We start from the raw sequence: 26,769 nt of genomic DNA on the forward strand, positions 1-26,769 counted from the left end.
CACTTCATTTCCCCCAATCCTAATTTAAATCCTACATCAATCTAACTAGCCACTCGATGCATCTGATGAAGGGCGTTGTAGTTGACAAAACCATATCCTTTAAATAGAAAAAGGTCCTACAAGTCTTCGGATTTTTGGCTACCGCAGACTAACACGGTTCTCTTACTACAGAATGTTAAGGTATGCAACATTACAGATTCTGGCACCCTACGATCTGCTGGAAGTGGGGAATAAAAATCTACACAACCCTAGTATCTTCATTGGCACCAACCAGCGTCACGGAGTCTCGGGGAAGCTTGCTGGCGACTTCTGTGACATTAGCTGGCCCTAAAAAGCACTCCTATCCCCTGGCGTCGGCACATGTTAAGGTTAACGACCAGAAGAGAAGGTAAACCGAATAAGCGGCAGACGGAGCCCAGCGAGGAGCGAGAATTTAGGCAAGCCCTGTGCGGTTTTCTGGGCACCATAATCTTTTGGACTGATAAACCACGGCAAGACGGTAGGATGTCAGTGGGCGAGCCCTGGTGCTTGTGCAACAGCTGGGGACGAAGGGCTGAGCGCTCGTCGGCGTGAACGCGGCGCATCGCTGGCTTCCCTCCCGCCAAATTCCAACCGCCTCCAAAGCCCACCAGCGTCTCGAGCCTTTTCAACCGCACGTGCCCTGGAAGGGGTCGCCCAACGTCCAGCCGTCCCCGGACTTTGCTCAGCCGCTTCTCCCCCCCACCCACCTCCCCTCCTTCCTTCCTTCCTTCCTCTTCCCGCTCGCGGGTTCAGTCGCGTCCGATCTGCTTCGCGCTCTGATTGAGTCGCTTGGCCGTCGCGTCCGCTTTTACCTCAGAGGCTTCCCAGGCTTCGCCTCGGCTTCGCGTTGCCCAGAGGGAATCGCCCTAACGCCTCAAGAAACCGGACCCACCGATACTTGTCAGCATTACCAAACTAGTCCCCACCAGGGGGACGCTACCCTGCAGTTGCTCTTGGTGGGCGGGTTGTGACTATAGAGTGCGCCAGAGGCCAGTGCTAGAGTGGGCTACCGCCTGTAACAATAGAGTTTCTCCTTTCCCTTAGTCTAGAGTAGCCACAGCAGGGAACCAGAGAGTTGCACTCTTGTGGATGCTAGAGTGGCAACGCAATGGGTATTCTCGGGCCCTTGCGAGTTAAGAGCGTATGCAATTTAACATATTTTCGTAGCTTACATCTCTGATCTGTGCCTGTTTATTGTGGACAAACTCCCACTAAGCTTAGCAGGGGAACGCACATACGATCTCATCCCAATGCTACCTAAGTGTATTCAAAAGCGACTTCAAAAAAGCAACTTTAGGATTGCAATCTTGGGTTGTGTCTCGTAAGAGGAGTATTATGTAAAATAACTTTGTATCTATTTATATTTACACAGCGACCAAGCGAAGAATGAAACAGTTCAAATACAGGTGTGTATTTAAAAACAACTTGGCCGACTCAACCTCCAGAGTATTCGGGCTGCGAATTTAAAGTTGAGAGCTGATAATGCACATCCTCCCCTTATGCAATGGGAGGGGGTGGAAGGAAGAAAAGTATGGACCTTAAAATCTGTTCCTCCTTTCGTCTTGAATTCAGAGATTTTGTTTTCATCAGAAATTAATGGAGGGGTTTTTGCGCTGGACCTAAATTTGAAATTTTGAGAACATCTTGTGCGTGCTCTCACAAAAAGACTGCCTGTTCACCAATTAACCTGTATAGTGGGTGTGGCTAATAAAAAACCTCATTTGCCGGAAGGCAAACAAGACAGACAACCTTAGCTTACGTGAACTTGAAACAGTTCATCATGGTGAAATTATGTCTATTAGGTCACGAAGAATTGGAAGGGACTGAGCAACTGACTAACAAACTGGTGAGATTGCTTACTGCCACCTTTTATTAAAAGGTTATCTTTTAATGCAAAGTTATCTTGGAACTTCTCTGCAATTGCTTACCACCACCTTTTATTAAAGGGTTATCTTTTAATAAATGCAAAGTTCTCTGCAGTCACTATTTTTTACCTTATGGTATTTGTGTGGGCTTTAGCTGCATTCTTGTAAATATACTAGAGGCTGATACCATTGTTTTGCAGCATGCCTATTAACCATAGAATTTTTACCAACTAAAATATCTACTTTGCCTTATTAGAGGTAAAGGAAAGAATCATAGCCTTAGTCAATGTTTCCATAACACGATATATGAAACAATTCAAATTCAAGCTGTTGCATGTACTGTATCCTCGCCTGATGTTTCAATACATCGCCTTACAATAGAATATCTCTGCAGCACATTGGCCCCAAGTACAGTTTCAGTGGTGATGCTATTCCCTACATTCTAATGTAGTGTTCTAGGGTAGTTTATCCATTGCCAACAGTGAAATCTCAATGTACTGTGTGGTCATGAATGCTTTTCTTGGGATATGGGCTGCAAAAATCCAGCAGGCCACTAGAAGATCACAAATTCTTGATCACTTTCCTGTGATTGTCTGAGCTCCAGGCCCAGTGACAGAAATTTCTGCTTTTCTTCGGAGCTCTTTGCACATGCCATGAGAACAAATATGCATAGACCCTTGCCCTCAGTAAGTCTCAAAGACCCAGAACCAAACCTGGTTACCTTTAGGACATTGTTAAATACTTGAATGTTTATAGATCAGATCTGAAGGTTTTCTTACTTAAAAGATTGACTTGGCAAAAGCAAAACTTTGTGGCTCTTTTATGGGTATTATTCCTTTGCTGAAATGTGCAATAGAGGAATACCCTTAATGAGTAGTTTTTAATCTAGACACTGTCATAGCGCCTTACACAATTTGTTCTAAATGGGACTTAAGAAAAATGTTTGGAAACTGCAGCTAAAACATGCTGCTGACAGCACCTGTTTCTTCAGAGTGTGCAGTACCATTGTTATTCCCTGTACTGGCTTCAAAGTATCAAATATTACATGCAAAGTCCTAAGGGGTTTGGGTCAGGAGACTTTTGAAATTGTTCTATCTTTACTCTTGAACTGCCTTCCTTAAGGAGGCCAATCTAATTCCTTTTTCCCAGAGGCTATTTAGGAATACCTTTAAGTTTTGTAAGAAATTAAGATCTCTCCCTCCTATCTTCCCCAAATACTGTTTTTCCTGCCATACAGTTTTCCCTTCTCAGTCAAAGTAAAATGTTAAAAGTTATAAATAGAACGGACTCATTACAAATGAGGTAACGAAGAGTTTAAAATGTAGCAAGAAGCACCTGACTATTCAAATTAATATTCCTTTCAGGCTGTACTTATCCAAGATCTTTTAACAAAATACCTTTGCCAAAGAAATTAGCAGAAACTATTCAGGTAAACATTCCTTCCCTGGCCTAACTCAGACAAAAGATTCCTTCCCCAGACAGTAAATATTCCAGACAGACAAGCAGCTCAGTAGGAAGCCTAATCACCTTAAACAAAGGAAACCACAACTCAGCAGGGTACGTGACCACAGAGCGCCTCCCCTCTGAACTCCGTAAATTGCCCTTTCCTAGAATTCCAAGAGACCGCCCCCTTCCAAGCAACCGGGTAAGTGCGCTTTCTCAGACATTCTTAGAGGGCGGGAACACTTTCACATAACAATAGTCAAGCTCTGCTGTATAAAGGGCTTCCAGGAAATTTCTAAGGGTGGCCACCTCTATTAGCTGACCATTCTGTTATGCTCTTGGAAAATAAACTTCACATCTGATTTCAAGTAACTGCCTGTGCATTTTTTATTTCCTGGCTCAGAACGAACTTGGTAAGATTTCCTTCCAACAGTTTGGTGCAAAGTACTTCCTTTCTGGGTTAGCATTCATTATCTAGTTTTTTTTTTTTATTGAGTTTGTTCTGTTGCTCTTTTCATTTTTAAAAATAATTTTTATTATAGTATTTCACTTTAGGGACTTTGCTGAAAATCAGTTTAAAGTTGCAAATAAGTGCTGTAATGTTTAAACTAGGTTTGGTGAGATGCAAACTACATTCATTCATAAAAACTCATGGACTATTTGGGCCAATTATCTTACCATTCAACTTACTTTATAGGGGTCTGGGAATTAATTGGACAAAGGAATACTGTATGTGCAGTCTTCAGCAACTGGAATTAAAGTTGGATGTATATCTAAGGAACAAAATAATATCATCCAACAGTCTTTGAAGAAAATGTGGGATAAATGTTAATGATATAATAAAAACAGACAGGCATCATTATTTATTAACACAAGACAAGAGAGACACAATCAATGCGTTAATGGAACACTGTCCAGCCAGATGTTAAAACCTTTTAAAATGTATATCTAAAACCTAATTTCAAATAAATAAAAAAGACTTTTTACATAATTACACAGTTGTGATTTGAATGTGACAATGGTAAACATATTGACATCAATAAAAGCAAAAAAATGATTAAAGACAATGATCTATTGTTTTTACAATCATATCTCCATCACAGTTAAGCTTGGCCCATCTTTGCTAAACTGCACAATTAAAAAAAAATTGAAAAGCAAACATATTTAACTAAAAGCCCACCTTTGAAAAAAAAAAAAAGGATGTGAAAGATGGTTTTGTAGTTTTGTGTCCATGGTAGTAACTTCATTCTCAGGAATAACAGCTGTTCCAACTGCTTCGTTATCAGTACATATTAGTAACTGAATAATGTGGATTCAGAGTTGTTTTGTGAATGAAACTGCATTCATGGGATGTTCCTGCTAGAAGAATCAAGGGAAGGCAATTCTATTACTACCAACACCCTATGAACCTCTGAGAAGCAAAATGTGAAAGAAGCACGTTACGAGGATCGCAGGGTATTCACAGATCTTCCCCACTTCTACTGTTGTTGCTGTAACTGAATCTTGGTCTTACGGAAACAGCAGTCCTTCTACTTGCAGAAGGAATACTCTGATCCAAGCCTCGTATTTAAATTAAGCATTGCCTAAGCTAATAAGGAAATCCAAAAAGCCTAGGCTAAAAATGTCGCCTCTACCTCTTTGGATAAATGGAAAAGTACTACTATACAGTGATTACGTGGAATGGAGAAAAAAGGACAAGCTAACTCCAGAACCTACAGAGAACTGCATCCTTATTGAGTTCCATGTGAAACCTGTAATGTCTGATGGAGAACACAGAATAGCATACCCAAAGCCACATTGAGCAAATCAGTGTCAGAACCCAGATAAAGAGGGCACTGATTCTACAATCATTCCTTTGGAATCTCAGCCATTTGTATAAATTACTGGAAGGCAAACAGGTGTGGCCCAGAAGAGGTCTCAGGGCTAAAGAGTAACATTGAAATCCTTGGTGTATTAATTATGAATCTTTGGGGAAAGTACATTAAGATCTCACATTAACAGGAAAAAATCAAATACTTATCAATTAAATCAAGGAGAAAAACAATATATTTGGAGTTAAAGTTAAAACAAAACTTGAAGTATTCCAGATTTGAAGATCTATAATGCTATTTTCAGAAGTTTTTCTATGCTGCATATAGTAAGTCTACCATACTACATGTAAGAAGAATCTAAACACAGGTGTAGAAAACACTACCACAACCATGGATAGAGAAATATGTTATGGTTCCATTCAGTAGGATGTTAAAAGCATATTTTATAAAAATTGAGACCTCTTAAGAGCCACATTGCAGTGAATAAATAAAGGCTGGAGTACACAGAACATTTATATGCTGAAGGCCATCTGCTCCCATGCCGAGTGCCAGCAACTGCTTTAGGCGTGTTTGTTTTCCAAACTATTGCAAACTACATGTTAAAACAACTTCAGCGTGGAGGGCATTTTAATTTACATAGCAGCACCACCCTGTGGAAATACTGATAATGCAAAATATTCAAACCATCTCCATTAAGAACCAGTCGTTAATATTTCAGTGATTTGAAGGAATGAACCTCCCTCCACCCTGTTCCATTTTTGCCATAATTCTTAGCTTTAATATATATCCAACAACATATGGATAAGAAGGTAACTGTGAATAATTTGTTAATATATTTAAAAGTTTTCTGTCTAAATAACTATACGTCAAGCCATAAAAAAAAAAAAACCAAGCTTTTGAAAGTTTGTACAGAAAGGTTTTCAAGTATACATTTGGAATTTGTCTTAAGGAAAAAGTTGCCAGAGCTACACTTAAATATAGCTGCTGTAGCTGAGGATTTAATCCAGGTTTATTTATATCTCTTTTAAAAATGTCTAAAAACACTAACTTTGTTACAGGGAGGATAAACAGACATTATTAAAATATTCTAAGTATTTACACAATAGGCCACAAATGGCCCAAGGAGAGTTATTACCATTTCTAGTATCCGCTTTCTGTGTTATTTTTAACAAACTTCTAAAGGAGAAACAGAAGATTCTGAAGTTGTAATCAGAAAGAAATAATAGCCCAAATAGAAATATTATTTTTCCTACCAGATTTTCTGAAGAGATGGGGTTGCAGACCATTTTCAAATAATGGCTGTTCCAGCGTATTTTAAGGCATCTATTGTCATTAGTTCTTTGAAGGCTTAAACGGATCAGCTATTTTGAATGGGATAATCACAACTTGCCAATCTTTCAAAAGAATTGCGCTATTCCTGATTCAAAGACATCCTGCCAAAACTCTTGATTTGCAGTAATGAATCCCACCCAGAAAGGAGTAGATCAAAGTAATGGTAGGAATTTTTTTTTTTTTCAGTTTAAATGAATTGTTACCGTGCACAATCACGGAAGAAGATATGTCTAAGATGGTTCTGGTTAACTTGTTTGCTTATAAAAACCATTTTAGTAGGCTGTATAAATTCTATTCAACATTCCAAAGTCACAGAATTGCTTGTTTTTTAAAATGCTTTTAACGCTGATGGATTTCAGCCTCTTTATAAACATGTGCATTTAAAACATTAGTTTCTACATGCTATGTCATACCTGACCAGCAACAAAATAAGAAAAACCTAATAGTCTAATTGCATTCCTTACATTAATTGCCTAACCATAATTTATTTAAGGACTTTGTTAAATTCTTAATTATTTGAGTCAATTTTCTAAATAAATGAATTATGCATTCTAATATTTACATATTTAAAATATAGGCAAATTCTTTTTAAATTCATGAGATAGCTATATGAATAAGTGATTCTTCTGTTGAATATTAAATGTGGTCATGGCACAATTTTAAGTACATGTGATCCCTATCAACACAGTACTACAGAATTAAACTAGCAGTTTTAAAATACACTGTTTACAGGGGGTATACATATGACCTACATAGCCAGGTTCTTACAGATTGGTATCTTAACTAAATAAATCATCCCTCATAGAATTCTAAATCAGTGTTAGAAAAAGTACAAATATGTACAGCAGATGAAAATGTTAACACTACAATAAAGGCCTTAATAATCGGTTGTTGTTTTTCATGAGGGCCTATTTTTCATTGCCTGTAAAGCTATCATCCTGCAATACAAGTGTAGTTCACTGGTTGCCATCTTTTGTCTTTTGATCAGTCCAGCTTGCTGTCAGTCCAGTAAGATGGTGAGAAAAAGCATCAAACAGCACTGTCCAACTTGTTCGTAGAGTATTCTCAGACCCACATTTGCAAAATTACATGTTGTATGCTACGTATATGGGATCCAGTTGGTCAGCCAAGAAACTATCACGGAGATGCATCCGCTGCTTCTCTCCTCTGGAATTTATTGGTATCACCCCAGGATCAACCACCACCACAACTCCTACAATCAGATAATGTTCTTCCAGAACCACATTGGTAACTAGAGGGACTAAATCAAGAGCCTCCTGCTCACACCCACACAACTCCACAACTACTACAAGTAAATTGGTCCATGTGAATACAGCACTGAAAGAAAAATAAGAAATCCAGAGTTTATTATACACATTTACAGGAATGAAGTCTACAGAATACTTCTTTATTTATAAGACTTCGCTAATATGTGTACGATTCCTCAACTTTAAACTGAAAGATCCCCGCCCCAAAAACCTTTAAATACAAGTTTCATGCATCCTGAGATGACCACTTGGAACAGATCTAATACAGTAATGTATTCACTTTAAAATATAAGGATCACTTTGTGCATTCTAGTTTCAGTTGACAAGAAACACTTAAGCTGTTTTAAGTATACTACTAATAAATAAATTGAATGCTACACATAGGAATCTGATAATCAAGGTATAATGCAATTTTTTTAGTTATGTTTATATAACCTATAAAATGGCACTGAATACTTTGTTACTTTTCTCATATCAGTAATGAAATGAAAGCTGGGGCCATCATCCAAGGCTCTGAACAAATATGCTCAATTTAATATTTTCTCAAAACAGAGATGGGGCTGCTAGAGATCCAGATTACTATAAACTTGCAATTACAATCAGTAACTTTGTTTTCCCATTGCTACATCTTTGCTAAGGAATGTTGTATTTCCCAAAAAGGAGTATGTTCCATAAAACTGTACCATTCTGCAATGCTCCTGTGCATCCGAGAAATTGAAGTTTCTATATCAATTGGATGATAACGCAATCCACGTAATTCCAGAGTTTCGTCCAGTGCCCCAACGACATACAATGCATCATGGCGTTCTAAGGAGTAATATCATATATTACATATATGGATTTATACAGATTCTTCAAAAAAGAATAAATAATAAATTGTCCTAATTGTTTATCAAATGTAATATATGGGAGATCAATTCTCAAACTATAGCAATTTTCCTCTACATTCCAACAGACATGAAAGCAACTTTCATGCTAGTAGAAATATTCCTGCAAGTCAATCCTGAATCTAAAAAAGTACTCAAGGTACATGTACTCAAAATATATTCATGCAGACTTGTGGGAAACCTTTTGTAACAGCTTTTCTTCTAACATTAACTTTATGTTCTTGTCATCAGTAGAAATGGACCTTGTCCACAGAAAATAATAGCTTGTCCTACCTCCACTGGCAGCTGTGAGTTCAGTCCGTCGTACAAAGCCAAGGTATCCTGTTCGTGCCCAAAGAGTTTGAGCAGCATCACCAAAGCTCAGGCGGGTGTTAAAATGATCTGCTTGGAGGGTTTCATTATCATAGATGGTATAGTATCCACTAGCAGTGTGAGGACTATTCACCCAGATCTATGAAGGCGATAAAACATAAATCTATTTCTTACTACTTATTTTGTTTCTTTTGTAACTTTTGTACTTCAACCACAGAACGTAGACAGACATTCAGATAGGTACCATTAAAATACAATGTTCATTATCATGTAAATTATCTGTATTTTAAATATTCTAACTAGCATATAACAGGCCTAAGAAGCAGTCTTCTTTCAGAAAGAATGCATTTTTCTTTAAGATTCAAAAGATTCTGGAAACTGAAAAAAATAATACTGCTATGCATATTGGACACATATTGGGAGAAGTAGAAAATGGTTGGATTGGATACGCTTATGTAAAGCAGCAATGGCAGCACATACCTCTCCAAGGTGAGAATCACCAACAGGTCCTTTGGTCTCAGGATTAACGATTATCACTTTAACTCCAGGCAATATCTAAGAAATGGGATGGGGGTGAAAAGTGACATCTGTATTACACTAAACAAACACTTTTTAAATAAGCCTTACTTTTCAACTTCTTGGGGATAAGACTCATCTCTTATGTTGGTAAATGTAACGCAAACAATTCTATATTTTATAGCATAGAAACATTTCCAACTCTGAGATCTCTGTTGATAGGATTCATTTTAGCTCAGGCAATTCTTCCAATTCCTCCATTTCCAACAGAGCTATCTAGATCCAACGTGGTTATATTCTTAATTATTTTAGCATTATTGCCCATCTCCAGCTCCACCTATCATCATAACAAGGCCAGGGACAAACTAAATATTAATTCAGAAACACTACTTCAAACTCATTCCCTAACCGAAGTAAAAAATATTATATTAAATAGCCCTTAGGGAAGGACCTCTCTCTTTCGTATAAGAAATCTGCAGAATAGTTTTTTTGTTGTCCTACACAGGAATTTGTTTAGCAGTTACCCACCCCATATCACAAAAGCTGAATGAATTCTGTTGCCTCCTTTGGAAGTGTCCAGAAAACATTTCTCAAGAACCCAGGTACTTTGGTTTGCATGTAAATGATTCACAAACAGATATATTATTACCTTGCCTGACTCGGAGAGCAAGAGGCTCTGCGGAGCACCTCTTTCAACTAGCCGTACTCTGGAGATAGATTTTAAAAATTAACAAAATCACACACTTGTGATTTAAGAACCTTCATTACAAGATACTTAAATTACTCTTTAATATTCTGAACAACTTTACAATGCACACAATGTGCTAATCTTAAGACATGTGATTATAGGAGAAGAAGGGGAGAGGTTTGGTCCGTTGGGTATTATTACATGATGCCAACAAGAAGAAGAAATGTGAGAAAGCTCTCTCATGTTGGGAATGATAGCATGCATTTCAAAGGAAAGGCTCTAATCCAGATCAGTAAAACCAATGGAGAAGGCCTTCCGTTATTACAATTCAGGCAAGATACTCCCAAAGCATATGAGAGCTTCAGCTAGCATTCCCCCACTCCCTGGTAAACTGTCCTAATGCTTCCTATCCTCTGAGTAACATAAAGGCAAGAGCTATCAAGTAAAATGAAGGCAAATTTGAATCCTCCTTTTAAAGCCAGATGGTAAAATAGGATATATACACAGAGATCCCCTATTATGGTTTTCTAATGCTGAATGTAAAGGAAGAGACTGTCTGAATAACTCAGAATTCCAGAGTAGCATCCTGCTATTGTTCACTTCAGCAAGGCCTTTTGATTAGAGTGATCACTGGCAATATCCTGTCTCACACCAACTATTATATTAAAGAATCCACCTAGCCACACTGCCACTTTTCCCTCCCCACCCCAGGAAAGTGAGCGGGGAGAAAATTCTTCTGATACAAGAATTAGGTTTTGATTTCTTTTACCTTGATAAGTTAAAAGATTTCTTTTAACTTGATAACTTCACCATACTGTAACATTCTCTCTATTTTATTCTCCATTCCAAAGTGAAGTGGTAACTGCACAAAAATGCTTCCCTTTAGCATGTATGTGTGTACATGCTACATCTTGCAAATGCCCTCTCTTCCTTCCTATTAACAGGCTTTAACATCAATCTTTAAGTTTTATTATTTGTACTTTCCCCATCTCTAGGTGAACTCTGTATATGCTCCATTAATATGAATCACTTCCTTAAATATTTGCTTCCTCTTTTTTAAACTGAATTTAAGGTATCAAAATCCCCACAGTGTTACAGCTAAGATTTCTATGTAAATTGCTAATTTTAACTACTGAATGCCTGTTTAACAAACTGTATTGACTAGCCATTAATTATAGGGGTTTTTAAGGACTTCCAGAATACATATGCTTGTGTAATACCCTATAGTGCCTAGGATCCCAAAAGAATTGAACTGTAGACGGCCCCGGTTCATAATACTTATCAGAGAAGACAAAAGGTTAGTAAAATAGACTAACTGGCTTACTGATACCAGAAATCTTATGAATTCTGCACATTCAGAAGGAATGGTTGTTCTCTTTGCAGGGGAAGGTAATTTTCTGGAATGTTAAATATTGGGCCAATTTAATTCTTGGTGAGAAAGGAAGGAATGTAATCCATAACTGACAGAACATTAGAAACTGCACTCTTTCACTTTCCAAATGGATTGGCACCACCATATTCCTAGCATATTATAAATGATAACTAATGATTTGTTCAAATACAATCATATTTGTAGAAATCAAGGAACTTGTATGTACATCCAGGATAAGCAACCTGCTGACCTCTAGAAGTTCTGGACTACAAGTCATAATCTCGTGCCTGCTGGTTATTGCTGATAGCAACTAAAATATCTTGCACACCCCTAATCTAGATTACCTGTTCTCACAGAATTCAGACAAAAACTAAATATAATATAAATAATAGTACCTGTCATGTCGTAATGATTTCAGGTCCACATAAACTGTGGTTGGATCAGGCCCTGAGGTTCCCTATAATATTAACAGAGATTATTCTTAAATATGTCATACTTCCTGCTGCTAATGAAAGAAGCTATAATTAAAGGCACTTTCAGTGCCTTGAGAGCAATGCAAACTAGACAGTAAAATGTCCAATGCTATCAAATGGGGGAGATATTATACGAAAAGTTTCTGTTGCAAATCCAAGAATACTTGCACATATGCTTTCTTGAGAGAATCTCCACAACTTTTAGCTAACACCACAGTCCCGCTCTACTCTTTCAGCCTGGAAAATATTAGTGGCATTTTAAAAAGAAACGCCGAAATTTTTATGCTTGATTAATCTAACGTGTTTGTGTTTAACCACAGGACCCTGCAATGGTAGTCTCCTGGATAGTTCTACTGTATAAATGGCCATATGTTTACTCCCAAAGCACAAAAAGGGTTGTTAGATTTAAAAAAATAAGCAATGTGAAGCGTGAATGCGGCCATGCAGATAATAATAAGAAGGCCTGGAAATCAACGCTCGCAGCTCATAAAAAACGGCCCAAGCAGGTTTAGGGTAGGCTGGGAGTTCTCCTCCTCATGGGCAGAGCCCCCGATCTCTGAAAGAAAGTCCACCAAACCTTCGCTGTTACCTGTAAACAGATAGCTACATTGACTCTTGACCCAAAGGTGGTGCTGACTGCACGGGGCGACAGACCAATGTCCTTGAAGAGCTTGGAGAAAGACTGGGTAAGGGCAACGCGTGGGCGTTCCTCTGCCACCACTACGCAAGTCCGGACCCCGGATAAGTTGATGCCTCTTGCCTATTAATACAGACAGGTTAAAACGACTGAAGAAAATCATTACAATAGATCCAACCGGAAGGGACAACATTAATTAATACTCCGGTTAATACCCAAGTATCCTGGGTTCATTTGCTCTAATAAATATCCGGAAAACATAATCAGGCTCTTGGTTGGCTCACACTGTTCCTCAGCCACTAGGAAATCACTAACATATGCACATCTTTTTGACTTCTCTAGTTCTTCAGAAATATATCACCAAGCAAAATGTCAGTACAGTACTCTTCCCATATCTCCTAGACCTATATGAAAATGCTGCGTGAAGGTCCAAAGCTTTTGCAGTTCTTTAGGGTTAAAAGGAAAAAAAAGTGAAGCATCAAAAGACACGAACTGTACTTAAAAGAAATCGGATCAGCATGTACCATCACGGGTTGTTGGATAATTAAAACAATATATATGTTTGTATCAATAGCAAGATACTGATCTAAAGTAGCGGGAAAAAAATTCCAACAATGGGACTTAGTGACTTTCCCCTCTCAACTCACCACTGGCAAAACTCCATCTGGCATCCAAGTGTTTAGGTCAACACTCAATTTAGCACTCATTCTTCAAGCCCCAAAAACCAAAGCAGCAGCTGCTATCTAGCATAGCTTTTAAGAGCATAATACCCCATGCACTGTATTTCATTCTAGGAATTTACTTATACTTTCTATTTAACAATTTACTCTAATAATCTTAGATAATAATGTTAGATACAATTAACTGGCAAAATTTGGTGGGAGGAAAGAAAACCATACACCTAAAACTGAACATGCAGATCTAATTCACCTACCATACTAAACTATGCTTAAACTTGTTTAATATGAACACTGCTTCCAGCTCCTCCCATGATCGTTAACAGCTGGAGGACAGTTACAGCATGTTTGTTTACCGGTAACATTTTGTTCAAGTACAGGACATGTGCTAGTTCTGACTGAAGCCCAGAGCAGAAAGTAGCACTCCTTATATTGTTAATTGGGGTGGAAGTGGCCTGAGTCTTGAATTCCATAGCATATTTAACCACAAACAAATCATTGGACAGGGGTTTCATTGCTGAGGGAAGAGTGGAAGGATCAGCAGGTAATTTTGCACCAGCCAAACCTTACAGCATATTGTGTTGTGCAAAACTGCCATTGCCAGAGCCCTGGGATTCTACATTGGTCTTTCTTCTTCCTCCCTTATATGCAAAGAAGATGGATCTTTAACATTTTCTGATGACAATTTGGATCAACCTGCAGTTTCCTTTTTCATGCCAGTATGGGAAACTGGATCATACAGCTTTCAGCTGATAAAGCAAGATATCAAGCTTTGGCTTGATTAAGTTTTTTTTTTTAAACAAAGCACAATTTCTCATATCAGATGAAAAAACTGCCGATTGTTCAAAATCATGATCAGATTTAAAACATCTATCTCTTGGCTATGGAGCACAGAATGAGGTGGATATGCACATAAATCTATGGCTTAGCGTGGCTTGTGCATTTAACAACCATAATTTGTCATATCTGATAAAGCCAATTATTTTATCTTGAAAAAACAGAACTACCGTATTTAATTTTAACAAATATTTCCTTTTTTTCTTTTTATTATGTTGCTATAAATCTTAATACATTGTATTTTTTGATACAATGATATTTATACAGTATTAGTTGAAAATTATTGACATTCTATTATTTAGATCTTAGTGCGCTGAAAATAGAGAAAGGAGGAAAGAGTATTCTATCAATATTAATTACAATTAGGATGTCAATATTACAAGCATAAAATTATTTGACTTTTTCATCCAGAGTTAACATTATTTTAAAAAAACGACGCTGCAGATTGCATCAAAGTATTTGTTAAATTATAATGATTTCAGTCTTGAGCTGATTACTCAGTGTTAAGATCTCCATTGTATTGTAACATATACACATGTTAATAAAAGGAAAAAAATAGATATGCAAAGCAAACTTAACAAGAATTAAAATATAAAAAAAAAAGAACAAATTTAATAAATAAAAAAATGTTTTTTTTCAATTGTAAGCTTATTGTCTTATCATTTAATTATAAAAGCCAAACCCCTCTACTGTCAAGTATGGTATATGATGTATGAAATACATTTATGTGACTATAGAATAGTTGCTACCTTCAATGATTTAATCTAAACTGGAACCTCAGAGGGAACTGACAGGAATGACTGCACAACCCAAGATACCCGCAGGAAATTTTACAGTGAACTGAGCTGTACATTTTTTAAAGCTGTGTTTTTTAAAGTAATGAGGCAAACATCATCATCATCATCATCATCATCTTACCCTGCCTTTTTTATATAACTCAAGGCAGCTAATATACCTAATTCTCCTTCCTCCTCCTATTTTCCCCACAACCACCACCCTGTGAGGTGAGCTGGGCTGAGAGTGACTGGCCCCAGGTCACCCAGCTGGCTTTCATGCCTAACACAGGACTAGAATTCACAGTCGCCTGGTTTCTAGGCCAGCACCTTCACCATTATACCAAACTGGCGCTTCCTTTTTCCCTTCTTTTTAAAAAATAAAATTACATGTAGTCCTCAGTTAACACTGGTAACTGGGACTGGAAAGTCTATCTCTAAGCAATGTGGTTGTAAAGCGCAATGTCATGTGACCATGCCAATTTACATTGGTAGTTTCAGCAGTTCCAGTTGCAGTTGTTAGGCAAATCCCATGTGGTCATTAGGTGTGATATCACGTGATCACCATCTGCAAACTCCCGCCAGCTTCCCCACTGATTGTGCTTGTTGGAAGCCAGCAGTGAAGGTCACAAATGGCGATCACATGACTGCAGAATGCTGCAACTGTTGTAAGTGTGAGCCGGTTGCCAAGCACCATCACGATTGTGTGACTGTGGGGGCACCGCGATGGCTGCAACTTCAAGGACTGGCCGTCAATCTTGTTCACCGCTGTCATAACTTCAAACAGTCACTGAATGAATGGTAGTTAACCAAGGACTACCTGTACTTACAAAACCAGTATGACCCTAACATTCTATTCTAATAATCTGAAAACCAAAATAGATCTTCTAAAATCATGTTTAAAAGGGCAGCGGGTGGGGGGAGAGGATTCTTACCTTTAATACTTCCACCTGATTCCCAAGCCCTTTGGTACACATATCCATGACAGAATAGGAACAGAAAGTATCCCGTATTTTATACTGGCTTACAGTGGAGAGCCACAGGAAAAGATTGGATTCTAGCTCCATAGGAGGAATTAAAATGGATTGATGACCAGAATACACGCTGCAAGGGAAGATCGCTGATCAGATATCAATGGAGCTGGGTGGATTTTATTAACCTGAGAGCCTAAAAATATGATCCTCAGCCTCAAACTGGTGACCCTCCTCTGCCCAAACATACCTCCAGTCCACCCCAAATCCAAGACAGACTAGTAATCAATTCTCATTCATTGCTGTAATTATGACTACTTAAACCAGGGACTGACTATTGTTGAAGGCAGTTGCATGACAACTATGGGATGTTTAAAATTTGTATAATTACACGCTCCCAAAGAAGCCTTTGATCATGCTGATCTCAGTATTATTTCTGAGCTAGTTATTTGCCCCGCTGCAAGAGACAAGGCATTTCTGATTTGTAGATAGGTTCCCCAACTGTATGTCCCAGGCTTACATGAGAGTGATTTCGATAATTAATTATACAATAATTAATTCACTGTGAATTAAACATTTTGTTTTAAATTGCAGCTAATTAGATATATCAGAGAAATCCACCAGGGAAGATTCCCCCCCCCCCAAGAAAAATGTTATCTGCCAATTTGGAATACATCCTAGCAAAAAGCGACTTCTCATTTCTGATGTTCACTAGTCTCCATTTTAAAATATTTAATCACTCCAACTCCCTGAGGACATAACTTTCCCATGGGAAAAATGTTAATACATAGGATATAGGATAATCATGTAAAAAAAAGTGCAGAGTCTCTTGTGATTTTTATAACCATCAGGAAAATATTAGACATCTAGCTAATACAATTGTGTGGTGCTTGAGAATTCTGCCATGTGAATTAGATTTATTTCATTTGGTGTCCAATTCCCCAGCTCTTGCAATCAGGCACTTCATTGGATTAAGATAACTGTTCTAATTTGTATCAGGCAAAGATTTATCTTCTGCAAACCCACCAGTTCTAATTACATCCCGACTCTTACCTGCAAAGACACCAAAGTGCAAAGCCGAGTCCACAATAGGGATCAAGAGAAATGGCAATTTGCCGTGAGGAGTATAGCTCACACTGGAGCTTTATGGCTCTACAGAGGGCACTGACTGATGCATGGGACATCTGTGGGAAGAAGGGGAAAAAAAAGGGAGGGGGGAGACTGAATTCCAGTTGCACAATAGAAGAATATGATACCATGTATATGAATATGATAACGTATCACTATATGCAAGTATACAAGAAGCCATATCACAGCCTCTGGTCATACGTGATACCAATATTGAAAACAGTAGTTTATTTTATTTATTTTCTATTCCGCCTTTATTATTTTTATAAATAACTCAAGGTGGCGAACATACCTAATGCTCCTTCCTCCTCCTATTTTCCCCACAACAACAACCCTGTGAGGTGGGTTGGGCTGAGAGAGAGGGACTGGCCCAAGGTCACCCAGCCGGCTTTCATGCCTAAGGCGGAACTAGAACTCTCAGTCTCCTGGTTTCTAGCCCGTTGCCTTAACCACTAGACCAAACTGGCAGTTTAGCTACTTTATTGCATCAGGAAAACCCAGAATTAATTCTTTTAAATTATTCTTCCTGCTTTTGTCATATTTATCTATATAACCTTTTGTTTTAAAAAAGGGAAAAATTTCCATATTGTGCCAGAAGCCATGCTGTCAAATGAAAATCAGAGCACTCTGTAGCCAAGCAAGAAATTAAACCTGGATCTTTCATATTGCACCTTAGTTATCAAACTATTAATTACTATTGTTGCCCACCAGTTCATATCCCAAACACTTCGTTTATGCTAGCAGGAGCCTCCAGGATTTTTCCATCCTTACTCCTTTTCCATTCAGGAGTGGTCTGCAACTTGGGGGTCCTCTTGGACTCACAGCTCGTGGTTGAAGAGCAGATGGCAACTGTGGCCAAGAGGGTCTCTGGTGTGCCAGTTGCACCCCTTCCTAGTTTCGGTGGCCCTCCAGTCACTCACACCCTTGTAACCTCACAGCTTGACTGCTGCAATATGTTCTACATGGGGCTGCCTTGAAAACCACTGAGAAGCTTCAACTCGTCCAGAATGCAGCAGCACAAGCAGTGATGGGCCTGCCTTGGCAAGCCCACGTGGCACTCCTGCTTCCTGAGCTGCACTGATTGCCAGTTTGTTTCTGGGTGTGATTCAAAGTGCTGGTTATCATCTATAAAGCCCTACATGGCATGGGGCCCAGTTATTTGAGGGAAGCCCATCTCCCATGGGTTCTGCCTGGCTGGTAGAGCTAACAGAGTGGGTGCGCTCTGGGTCTCCTCGATCAAACAGTATCATTTTGAGGGATCCAGGAAGTGCACCTTCTTTGTCATAGCACCTGCCCTCTGGAATGAGCTCCCCCCCACACACCCAAATTCAGATGGCTCTACCTTGTTGGCATTCCTTAAAGACCTGGCTGTTCTCCCACAGGCCCTGAAGTAGGGTGGATGGAACCCTTGTTAGATATACTTGTCATATGTCACATATGTTCTGACATAGTTGTCTGGATTTGCCATTTTGTTTCTTTCCCTTATTGTATTTCTATTTCTTTTGTTGTATTTGTGTTGTTTTATATTGTGAGCTGCTGAAGTTGGGCAGTGTCAACGTTGAAGTAAATAAAAAAATAAAAATGACAATTGTGCCATGAGAACAGCCCACAGAATGAGCCAATACTATTCAAATGGAAGGCCCAGTACATGACAACATTTTTGTTCCCATTGTAAACCAGGGACTGGTAACAGTGCAGGCCAAGCACAGAAGGGAACTTGGCCTGCCCCTGTATGTCTGGCACACCCTTTTTGGGGATCCAAACTGTTTCTGATTCCAGACAAGTTATTAGAACATCATGGGCATCATGCACTGAGAAATGGTGCTCCATCATTCCATCATATGCCACCCACTGTCCTTGATACCTTACACCTAAAGCTCTGGGAACCTCTAAGGTGCCTTTTAAATCCAAAGCCCTAGCAAGATTACTTTGCCCTCCTTCATGCATTACAGCTTCTAATATCTGACTTTACCCATTCAGCAATTTTTATGCCCAGATGAAAATATGATGTCCTCTTTATATATAAACAACAGAACTAGACATAATTTAGGGCTCCAGCTATAACATAGGCACCCAACACATCAAGCGCTATTATACCTTTACTCCTGTAAGCATCCCCGTTGTGGAGACACTAAAATCCAGGTATGCCAACATTTCTGGAGTTGGTGGTTTGTAGACCTGAGGTAGCCGCTTCCTGGGCAAGTCATCTGGAGCACATAAAGAGGAAAGTGATTATTGTTGAATTTAGCCTGGGGAATAACACAAAAATGAGATGCCAAAGTGCAACAGAACTAACTTCATCAACACAGTTCTAAGTGAAACATTGCTGGCTCCTGGCTAGCATGTGCATTATAACTGCTTGGAAATCCTGGGAATGAGTTTGATGGCCTAGCAGGGTCTGTCACCTGTATCAATGATGGTTGGCCAGGTTTTTACATCAACAGCAGTCGCCGCCTCTCTGGACCTCAGTAGCCTCATCAGAATTTGACTTGTGAGAATACAGGCAGCTTTGCTCACCTAAAATACATTCAACAAGTATGGTTGGTTAGCTGATTATCATTCTTGACAGCAGCGCCATCAATCATTTATATAGGGCATTTTTAGCATTTAAAATATTTCATACATTCTTGCCTTCTTCATACAGAAAGCTTGTACAATAGCTCAATATTAGCCTCACTCTGCAGATGTAGGAGCCATGCTGAGGCTTGCCTAGTTACTCTAAGTCAATTCACAGAGAAAGTATCTGGAACTCTACAGCCAGCACTTCACATTTTAGTATCCTATCTATTACCTTACATTTTAAGAACTTATTTTGATTTTCTAACCAATTAATCATTTCTGTCCAGTAAAGATTTTGAACTCAGTAAAGATCTTGAACTCAGTGAAAATCTTAATGTTCAATTTTGACTTTTTACCATTTGTACCTTTTGTAAGTCTGTGTTACAGAGAAGAAAATCAAAAGACCTTTAGGCACAAAATATTATCATTCTGTACTAAAATATAACTTATGTTCCCTTCAGTTTGTGGCTTTGAAGGCTAAAGAACTCACAAGAGGATCAGGAAGGCAAAAGGCTTCAAACTGAATTACAAGAAACTTAACTGTCCTAACTGTCAGAAACCACGCTGAGACGAGGAGTAGGTCTCTAGTGTTTATCACTGCTACATAAAACAGAATCCTAACAAACTGAAGAAGCGTGGGAAAAACCCAGACAGATAAACCCCAAAGGTTAAGGTGGGTCTGTTCTGTGTCTCTTTGAATGGCTGCTCAACTCCTCAGTTCTGCGCATGCATTTTCCCCCCTGGATAGAAGCCCCCTCCTGCTCACCATCAGTACTCATGACATTAACTGCTCTCAGTTATTTAATGACCCATGAATTACAGGACAGGAATATTAATATTTCTATAGTGTTTCAGTGATCATTAGAATACAGGTGGTCCTCAGGTTACAACCACTCCTTCAGCGACAGTCCAAACGTGCAGCGGTGCTGAACAAGGGGGACTTACGACCAGTCCTCGGAGTTCCAGCCATCACAGCATCCCCTGATTTCTGATGCTCCCTGCCAGCTTCCCACAATCAAAGTCAATGGGGAAGCTGGCAGGAAGTCAAAAGTCATGGTCATGTGAGGTCCTTGCTTAATGATCCATGCAGTCCTCACTTAATGAAAGAAACCAGCACTGCTGTCGCTAGGGAAAGCAGTCACATGATGCCATGCTTTACAACCACGTTGCTTAGCAACGGCAATTCTGGTCCCAATGGCTGTCACACCCTGAGGACTACCTGTATCACTACAGAAAACAAATGTCCCACAGAATTAACGCCCTCTCAATTTCAGCTGATACATAATAGGCAACAACTTCATTGCTCTAAGACAAAGGGCAAGAACTACTGATTTAGATGCAACCACTTGTGCTCAGCTCTCATACTCACATCTACTATCATCCGCACAGTGGGCAAAGTGGCAGTGAGGTTCTGAGCATGTGGAGGCCGGACAGTCACTGGGATACACCCCGCGTACAGGCAGCCATAAAATGCTGCAATGAGTTCAATACCTAGAGGACCAGGAAACAGTGTCACATCCTTCTCCATTTATTTTTGCTTTTGCTGAAAGCATCTTAAAGGGCCACAGCTCTTAAGGCAAAGTTCTCAAATAGGACATGTAAGCCAAGCAGGAGGACTGGAGGCACTCGACTACAGAAAACAGAAGGTATATTAGAAGAGGAAAAATAAGCCACCATGAAGACTGTGGATGTGAAAGAGGAAAGGAGAAAGGAACCATTCAAAAGGGAGTTTACTCCAAGGAGACTCTGGTGCAAATTGCTTCAATGACTCAAAACAGAAACCCGGAAAACACTGCTCTTAGTGGAAATGGACATTCCAGAAAACCCAAGAGAAATAATTTTATGTAGAGAATTCATAATAATTAAATGCTATTTGTCCAAGCAAGCACTGAACTTTGCCAACATAGAGGGTAACAGCTTTTTTAGCCAAAAATGTAAGAAGCTGAAAGTTTATGAGAATTCTTGGGACTACATATGAATGCATTAGGACCACACGTCTATTGGCAGGAAGATCTGTGTCTTACTGCTTCAATTAGAAAGAGAGGTAGATGAAGGGGTTTGAAATGTGATGAGGAAGCACCCATGTGGCTTGATAAGAGCGCAAGCAGATCCCCTGAGCCACTTCTTCATAATCTGAACAATTTCCTGTTCTAATTTGTTTTACAGTTCTTGAATTTGAATTATCTAATGCTTCACTTCTCATAGCCACAATACACTTCCTGCAGTTCAGTGCCTCATGAAAGTTTACAGCTTAGATATGGCAAAATACAATGAATTCCATGAAAACTCCCCCAACTCTAGATTTTTCTTACCAGGAGGATAGAGCAGCACCACGTTATCGCCAGCATTGAGGTGTCCCTTTTCATACAGAATCGATGCAATTCGCTCTGCTCGCTTGTGCAGCTGCAGACAAGTTGCTGTACAAACAGGGGCCCCCTTGCGGAGACCAAAGAACAAACAAACAAAACTCTAAAAGTCTGTGGAGGTTGAAAGAATTGCTTTGGAACCAACTGAGCAAAGACAAGCTACTCTCTTGAGCACCCCTTGGATAATCCAGGGCAAAAAGTGGTTTTCAAGGAATGCTATTTTCATATATTAGGACCATCGCTTTGCAGAGTATGTTGTAACTCTTATATTCTTAACAGAGTATACAGCAAAATATCAGAGTTAAAATGAAAATATCATCAGGGTGAGAAGACACAGCTCTATTGTGTGGGAAGTTCAAACACATAAACATTTTGAAACTGTTAAACCCCATCTCTACCTTGGCATTGAGCAGGAGGAAAAGCATGTGCTCAGGAGTTGCCTGTGCTCTCCACTGAAGCACTTCAGACAGAAACTGATGCTGCAAAAAGAAAAAGCAGTAAGTTGTAGAGACAGGTTTGATGGAGTAACGTTTACTTCTAGCTCACGGTTCATTAAAAATAATTCCAAAGCAGAGTGAGATGGTATTGAAACCATAAGATTAAATGGGGTGGGGTGGGAGTGTTGAATGATGATATCTATGAAATGCAAGTGGGGAAGCATAGCAAAGGTTTGGGCAGTGTGATAAACCCACTCAGCCACATGAGCAAAAATTCTGGGGACAGGTGAGGTGGAACTACCTGACACCAGTATCCCTATCTGACAAGTATCACGTGGATCCCTAATTTAACCAATTTAAGGATGCCTGAGACATTGTGCATCTGCCTTTTATTCATTAACTGTCCAGGGTAGCATATGAAGCAAATAGCAAGGGAAGGGAGCCTAAGAGCAAGACTTGGCTGCACCTAGCCAGGGCCACAACCCAATTTTCAGGATGATACAGATCTCTTCACACACACTCAGTGACAGCACATATAGGGTACATTCATTAAGCCATTAGCCACTTGCCTAAGCAAAGCAACAGGTGTCCTTGTATGAACAGGAGAATGACAATCAGTGATTCTTAGAATTTAAGGAGCAGGAGAAAAGCACACATAGATACATATCCATGATCATGTTTGCAACACTGGTCTCTAATCCAGGAACATTACTGCATTTTTAATTCAGGAACAGGCTACTCTTGGTCTAATTTTAAACCACCCATGGAAGTGATTAGTTCAGACTCAGGTTAGAGCAATCTCAGGTTAGAGCAATCTATTACTATGCCATTTGCTCTTGATGGGAAGTGAAGAGAAACCATTAGACCCACAGGCTAAGAGTCTCACGTTGACTCTGGTCCTACCCGTCACGAGCTTCCCCTCCTCCCCACAACTTTTATCCTCAGCTATCTGTTTTTGAGAAGATGCTTTTCTCAACACAAAAGGCAAATTCCATCCTTCCTCTTTTGGGAAAGGGCCAAGAGGAAGTCTGGAGAATGTGGCACAGACACTCACCTTTCTCACCAGGTCATTCTCTTCTATCTGTCCCAGATCCCTCCCAGAGGCCTGTGCAATACGCTTCCCTGCAACCAGGTTTCCCACCATCACAGAGGCAGGACCAACACCTATTGGCACATACCAAGGTACAAGCACTTAGGAAAGGAAGGTAATTAACAGTATTATACATCAATAATAATTACAACATAAATTTCATTAACTTTTTTCTTGGCTCAATCATATATCTACTTTTAATTCCAAATGAAGTTGCATAAGAAAATGGTTTGGGGAAAAAAATGGGGGGGGGGCATGTCTGATGCATAACTTCAAAGCCTGTCCACTGAAGATGTGCCCCCAGCTGCTTATTCTGGATAGAAAACAGGCCCCACTCCTTTTCTATTATGACAAGAAAAATTTCCACCAACTCCAAGAACTTTTAATCCACTCAGAGGAAGTCTTGCCTAATTACCTGGTTGTTTTTGCCTGGGTTTTGGCAGATTGGTTACACATGTGTGTGGGCACATGAGAATGTTACATGGATGCAATGACCCTTCTAGGAAATGCTGCTTGGTTTGAGATATATGAATCCCTCCCAGAGGAGTTTTTGGCAAAGTATTTGCTGGAACAAGAGCGAGGCAATATACTCCAACTTGGTGAATGCTGTCAATTGCCTACGAACAAGAAAACAAAGGTTGACATTCGAGAACTATGAAGAGCTATTTGTATTTTTACCTAGGTGACTCCAGAAAGAAGTGGACAAATTAGCCAAGTATGGAAAACTAAGTTGCAAAAAAACAAATAAATACTGTAATTGCAGTTAATATGCAACTGGACTAAGACATATTAGTGGATATTTACAGAAGAAACTTTCTACATGCCCAACTTACAATTTAATACAAATGTGACCGCACATGAAGCAGAAATGAGAAATTAAGGGACATGGGGGTCATGGTCAGGGTTAAGTGCATTCCATTTGGAGAGACGGTCTCACAAGGATCTAGAAATTCCGCTCCCATCACTGACAATGACCCTGTTGTACATGAAAGCCTATAGGTCAATGGTGGGTGGTGCCAATCTAGCAAGAGAGAAACCAAGTTACTGCAAGCTATTCTGACCTGCAACACACGACTCATCCACTGAAAACTATCTTCTTCAGAAGCATCAGGCCGTTGTTCAGCTACCACCACAATCCTTTCATCATAAAACACAGTCACAGAGAACACAGCAATCCTAAAAAGAAACAGAAGAGATGTTGCGCAGCTGGGCTCTGTTGCCTACACAGTTATGTCACCAGCCCTACCCCCAAATGGTGCCTGTGAGATACACAGATACTCAAAATAGGCAATTGCCAAATTGCCAAATCTTAAGGGATGTCAGAGTAAGAACATGAATTCTCATGAAATTTGATGGCATTAAGATGTTTCAGTATTTTTTAAATGTTTGGGGTCAGGGTGATGTCCTCACTACACCCTCTGCTGTACAAATCCTTGGCAGGATTTTCTTTTGTTTTTGTTTTAATCAAGCAGATGGCAGCCGGCAACACTAATTACCACGTACTTTGGATTGATATTATAATGAAATAAAATTCAAAAGATTTCATACATCTGTTTTCTGTACTAGAATTGTTAATGCTGCCAATTTTGGAAAAAAGAATGGGGAGGTTATAGGTGACAGCAATACTGGGACTGAATCCTGGCCTCCCATTTACTCTCTATGAAAAAGGCATGTCTTTTTCTGCTGCATTTTGGGGGCGGGGGGTAAAGAATAAAATAATTTCTGTAATTTGGGAGGGGGGATTGTTTTACTAGGAGATTGCAGTTCTTTACATATTAGTCATTCTGTAAGTCTAGCAGACTTCCCCCCTTGTCTTTTGAGGGTTTGCCTGAACTGCAGACCATTCTTGGTGAAAGCCAGAATAGCAGATTTTCTTTTCTTTTTCTTTTGTTTTCCAGGATGGGAGACACTGAGCCAGGAAGACATTTAGATGGGCTATCTTAAATTCAAATACTCCCAGAAGAAGACCAGAATCTGCCATTTAAGTCACTTTGGTTGCATAGGAGAACATTAGTAATAACTGAGCAGCATGATTCCAACAAACCCGTATCAGAAAGATAATGTTATCATAATATTATTATTTAGAGAGATGTAGACTAACCTTCCTCTGTAAACTGTCTTTAGAGATTCAACTGCCAATCCAGTGGCCACAATGTCATCAGCATTATGTCTGCGCCCACTAACAATGAGCATCCCATCTATTTTTCCAACAACAAATACCAGACTACCCTGTGAAAGAAAAAAAAACATCCATCACAAATGCCAACTGCTTCCCTTGCCTTTTTAAAAAAGTCTTTTATTGTTATTATTTATTTCAGCCACTATCCAATTTTTCTGGAATGTTTTCTGGAATCCAATTCCTGCCTTGCCTCCCCTGCTCCCACAACCTAGAAATATCTATAAACTAGACTTCTTTAAAAAATTAAAAACCAGTACCAGCATTTACTTGATACAAGAAAATGAATCCAGACAAAAGAACGTAGACCTTTTATGAAGGCTTATGGGTGAGCGGTGGTGAGTTACACCACAATAACAGGAATTGCAGCACTGCACTAATTTCTAAATTGTGTACCAGGATATTCCAATTTAAAAGCACAGAATACATATTAAGTCAAAATATTATATGCTTCTATATTCGGTATACAGTGGAAGAGGAGATCATGTACAGGTAGTCCTCACTTAATGACCATTTGTTTAGTGATGGTTCAGACTTACGATGGTGCTGAAAAAAAAACTTACAACTGGTGCTCACACTTACAACCATTGCAGTGTCCCCATGGTCACGTGATCACGATTTGGGCGCTTGGCAACTGGTTCACATTTATGACTGTCACAGCATCCTGTGGTCATGTGATTGCCATTTTCGACCTTTCCAGCCAGCTTCTGGCAAGCAAAATCAATGGGGAACCACGTGATTTGCTTAATGATCATGTGGTTCGCGTAATGACTGCTGTGATTCGCTTAATTACCGCCACAAAAAGGTTGTAAAATTGGTTTGGATTCACTTAATGACTGCTTTGCTTAGCAACCAAAATTCTGGTCTCAGTTGTGGTCATTAAGCGAGGACTACTTATAGTATTTCCTTCCTTTGGTTGCTAACACACAGACAATGAAGGAATAAGGATGCACCAAAAACTCCCAGCTACAACCTGTGATATGTCTGATAGCATGGGGGAATCCTAGAAGCAGTTTTAACCACAGTATGTTAGTGCCTGGACAAGTGAAGTTTTATCCAAAAGCACTAGGCAGGGCAGGATTTCAAAAAGCAATACTAAATGGCTGTGATGCAAGACACGGATTGACGGC

General features: G+C 39.4%; 2 protein-coding genes across 4 annotated transcripts in view; both read right to left on the minus strand.

Moving 5' to 3' along the window:
- Positions 1–1,026, minus strand: part of ATF1 (activating transcription factor 1) — a 364,083-nt gene extending 363,057 nt beyond the window's left edge. The window contains exon 1 of one of the 2 annotated variants that reach the window (XM_063293612.1): positions 834–1,026. The gene's annotated coding sequence lies outside the window, so the exon portion shown is untranslated. Of the gene's footprint in view, positions 1–166; positions 282–833 lie in introns of those variants that run through there. The other variant, XM_063293613.1, reaches the window with a different exon arrangement.
- Positions 1,027–7,526: 6,500 nt separating this feature from the next.
- The window catches only part of DIP2B (disco interacting protein 2 homolog B), a 184,467-nt gene continuing 165,224 nt past the window's right edge, over positions 7,527–26,769 (minus strand). For both annotated transcript variants that reach the window (XM_063293623.1, XM_063293622.1), the window contains 18 exons: positions 25,565–25,692; positions 24,525–24,639; positions 23,879–24,080; positions 23,428–23,537; positions 22,335–22,415; positions 21,883–22,006; positions 20,940–21,061; positions 19,417–19,528; positions 19,109–19,218; positions 16,937–17,067; positions 15,848–16,016; positions 12,578–12,748; positions 11,911–11,972; positions 10,105–10,162; positions 9,420–9,494; positions 8,901–9,078; positions 8,424–8,547; positions 7,527–7,810 (listed from right to left, as the gene is read on the minus strand). In XM_063293623.1, coding sequence (XP_063149693.1) covers positions 7,558–7,810; positions 8,424–8,547; positions 8,901–9,078; positions 9,420–9,494; positions 10,105–10,162; positions 11,911–11,972; positions 12,578–12,748; positions 15,848–16,016; positions 16,937–17,067; positions 19,109–19,218; positions 19,417–19,528; positions 20,940–21,061; positions 21,883–22,006; positions 22,335–22,415; positions 23,428–23,537; positions 23,879–24,080; positions 24,525–24,639; positions 25,565–25,692 — 2,325 coding nt within the window. In that variant the 3' untranslated portion in view covers positions 7,527–7,557. The remainder of the gene's footprint in view (positions 7,811–8,423; positions 8,548–8,900; positions 9,079–9,419; positions 9,495–10,104; positions 10,163–11,910; positions 11,973–12,577; positions 12,749–15,847; positions 16,017–16,936; positions 17,068–19,108; positions 19,219–19,416; positions 19,529–20,939; positions 21,062–21,882; positions 22,007–22,334; positions 22,416–23,427; positions 23,538–23,878; positions 24,081–24,524; positions 24,640–25,564; positions 25,693–26,769) is intronic.

The sequence above is a fragment of the Candoia aspera genome, chromosome 2 (genome assembly GCF_035149785.1).
Source record: "Candoia aspera isolate rCanAsp1 chromosome 2, rCanAsp1.hap2, whole genome shotgun sequence".
Classification (NCBI taxonomy): Eukaryota; Metazoa; Chordata; class Lepidosauria; order Squamata; family Boidae; genus Candoia; species Candoia aspera.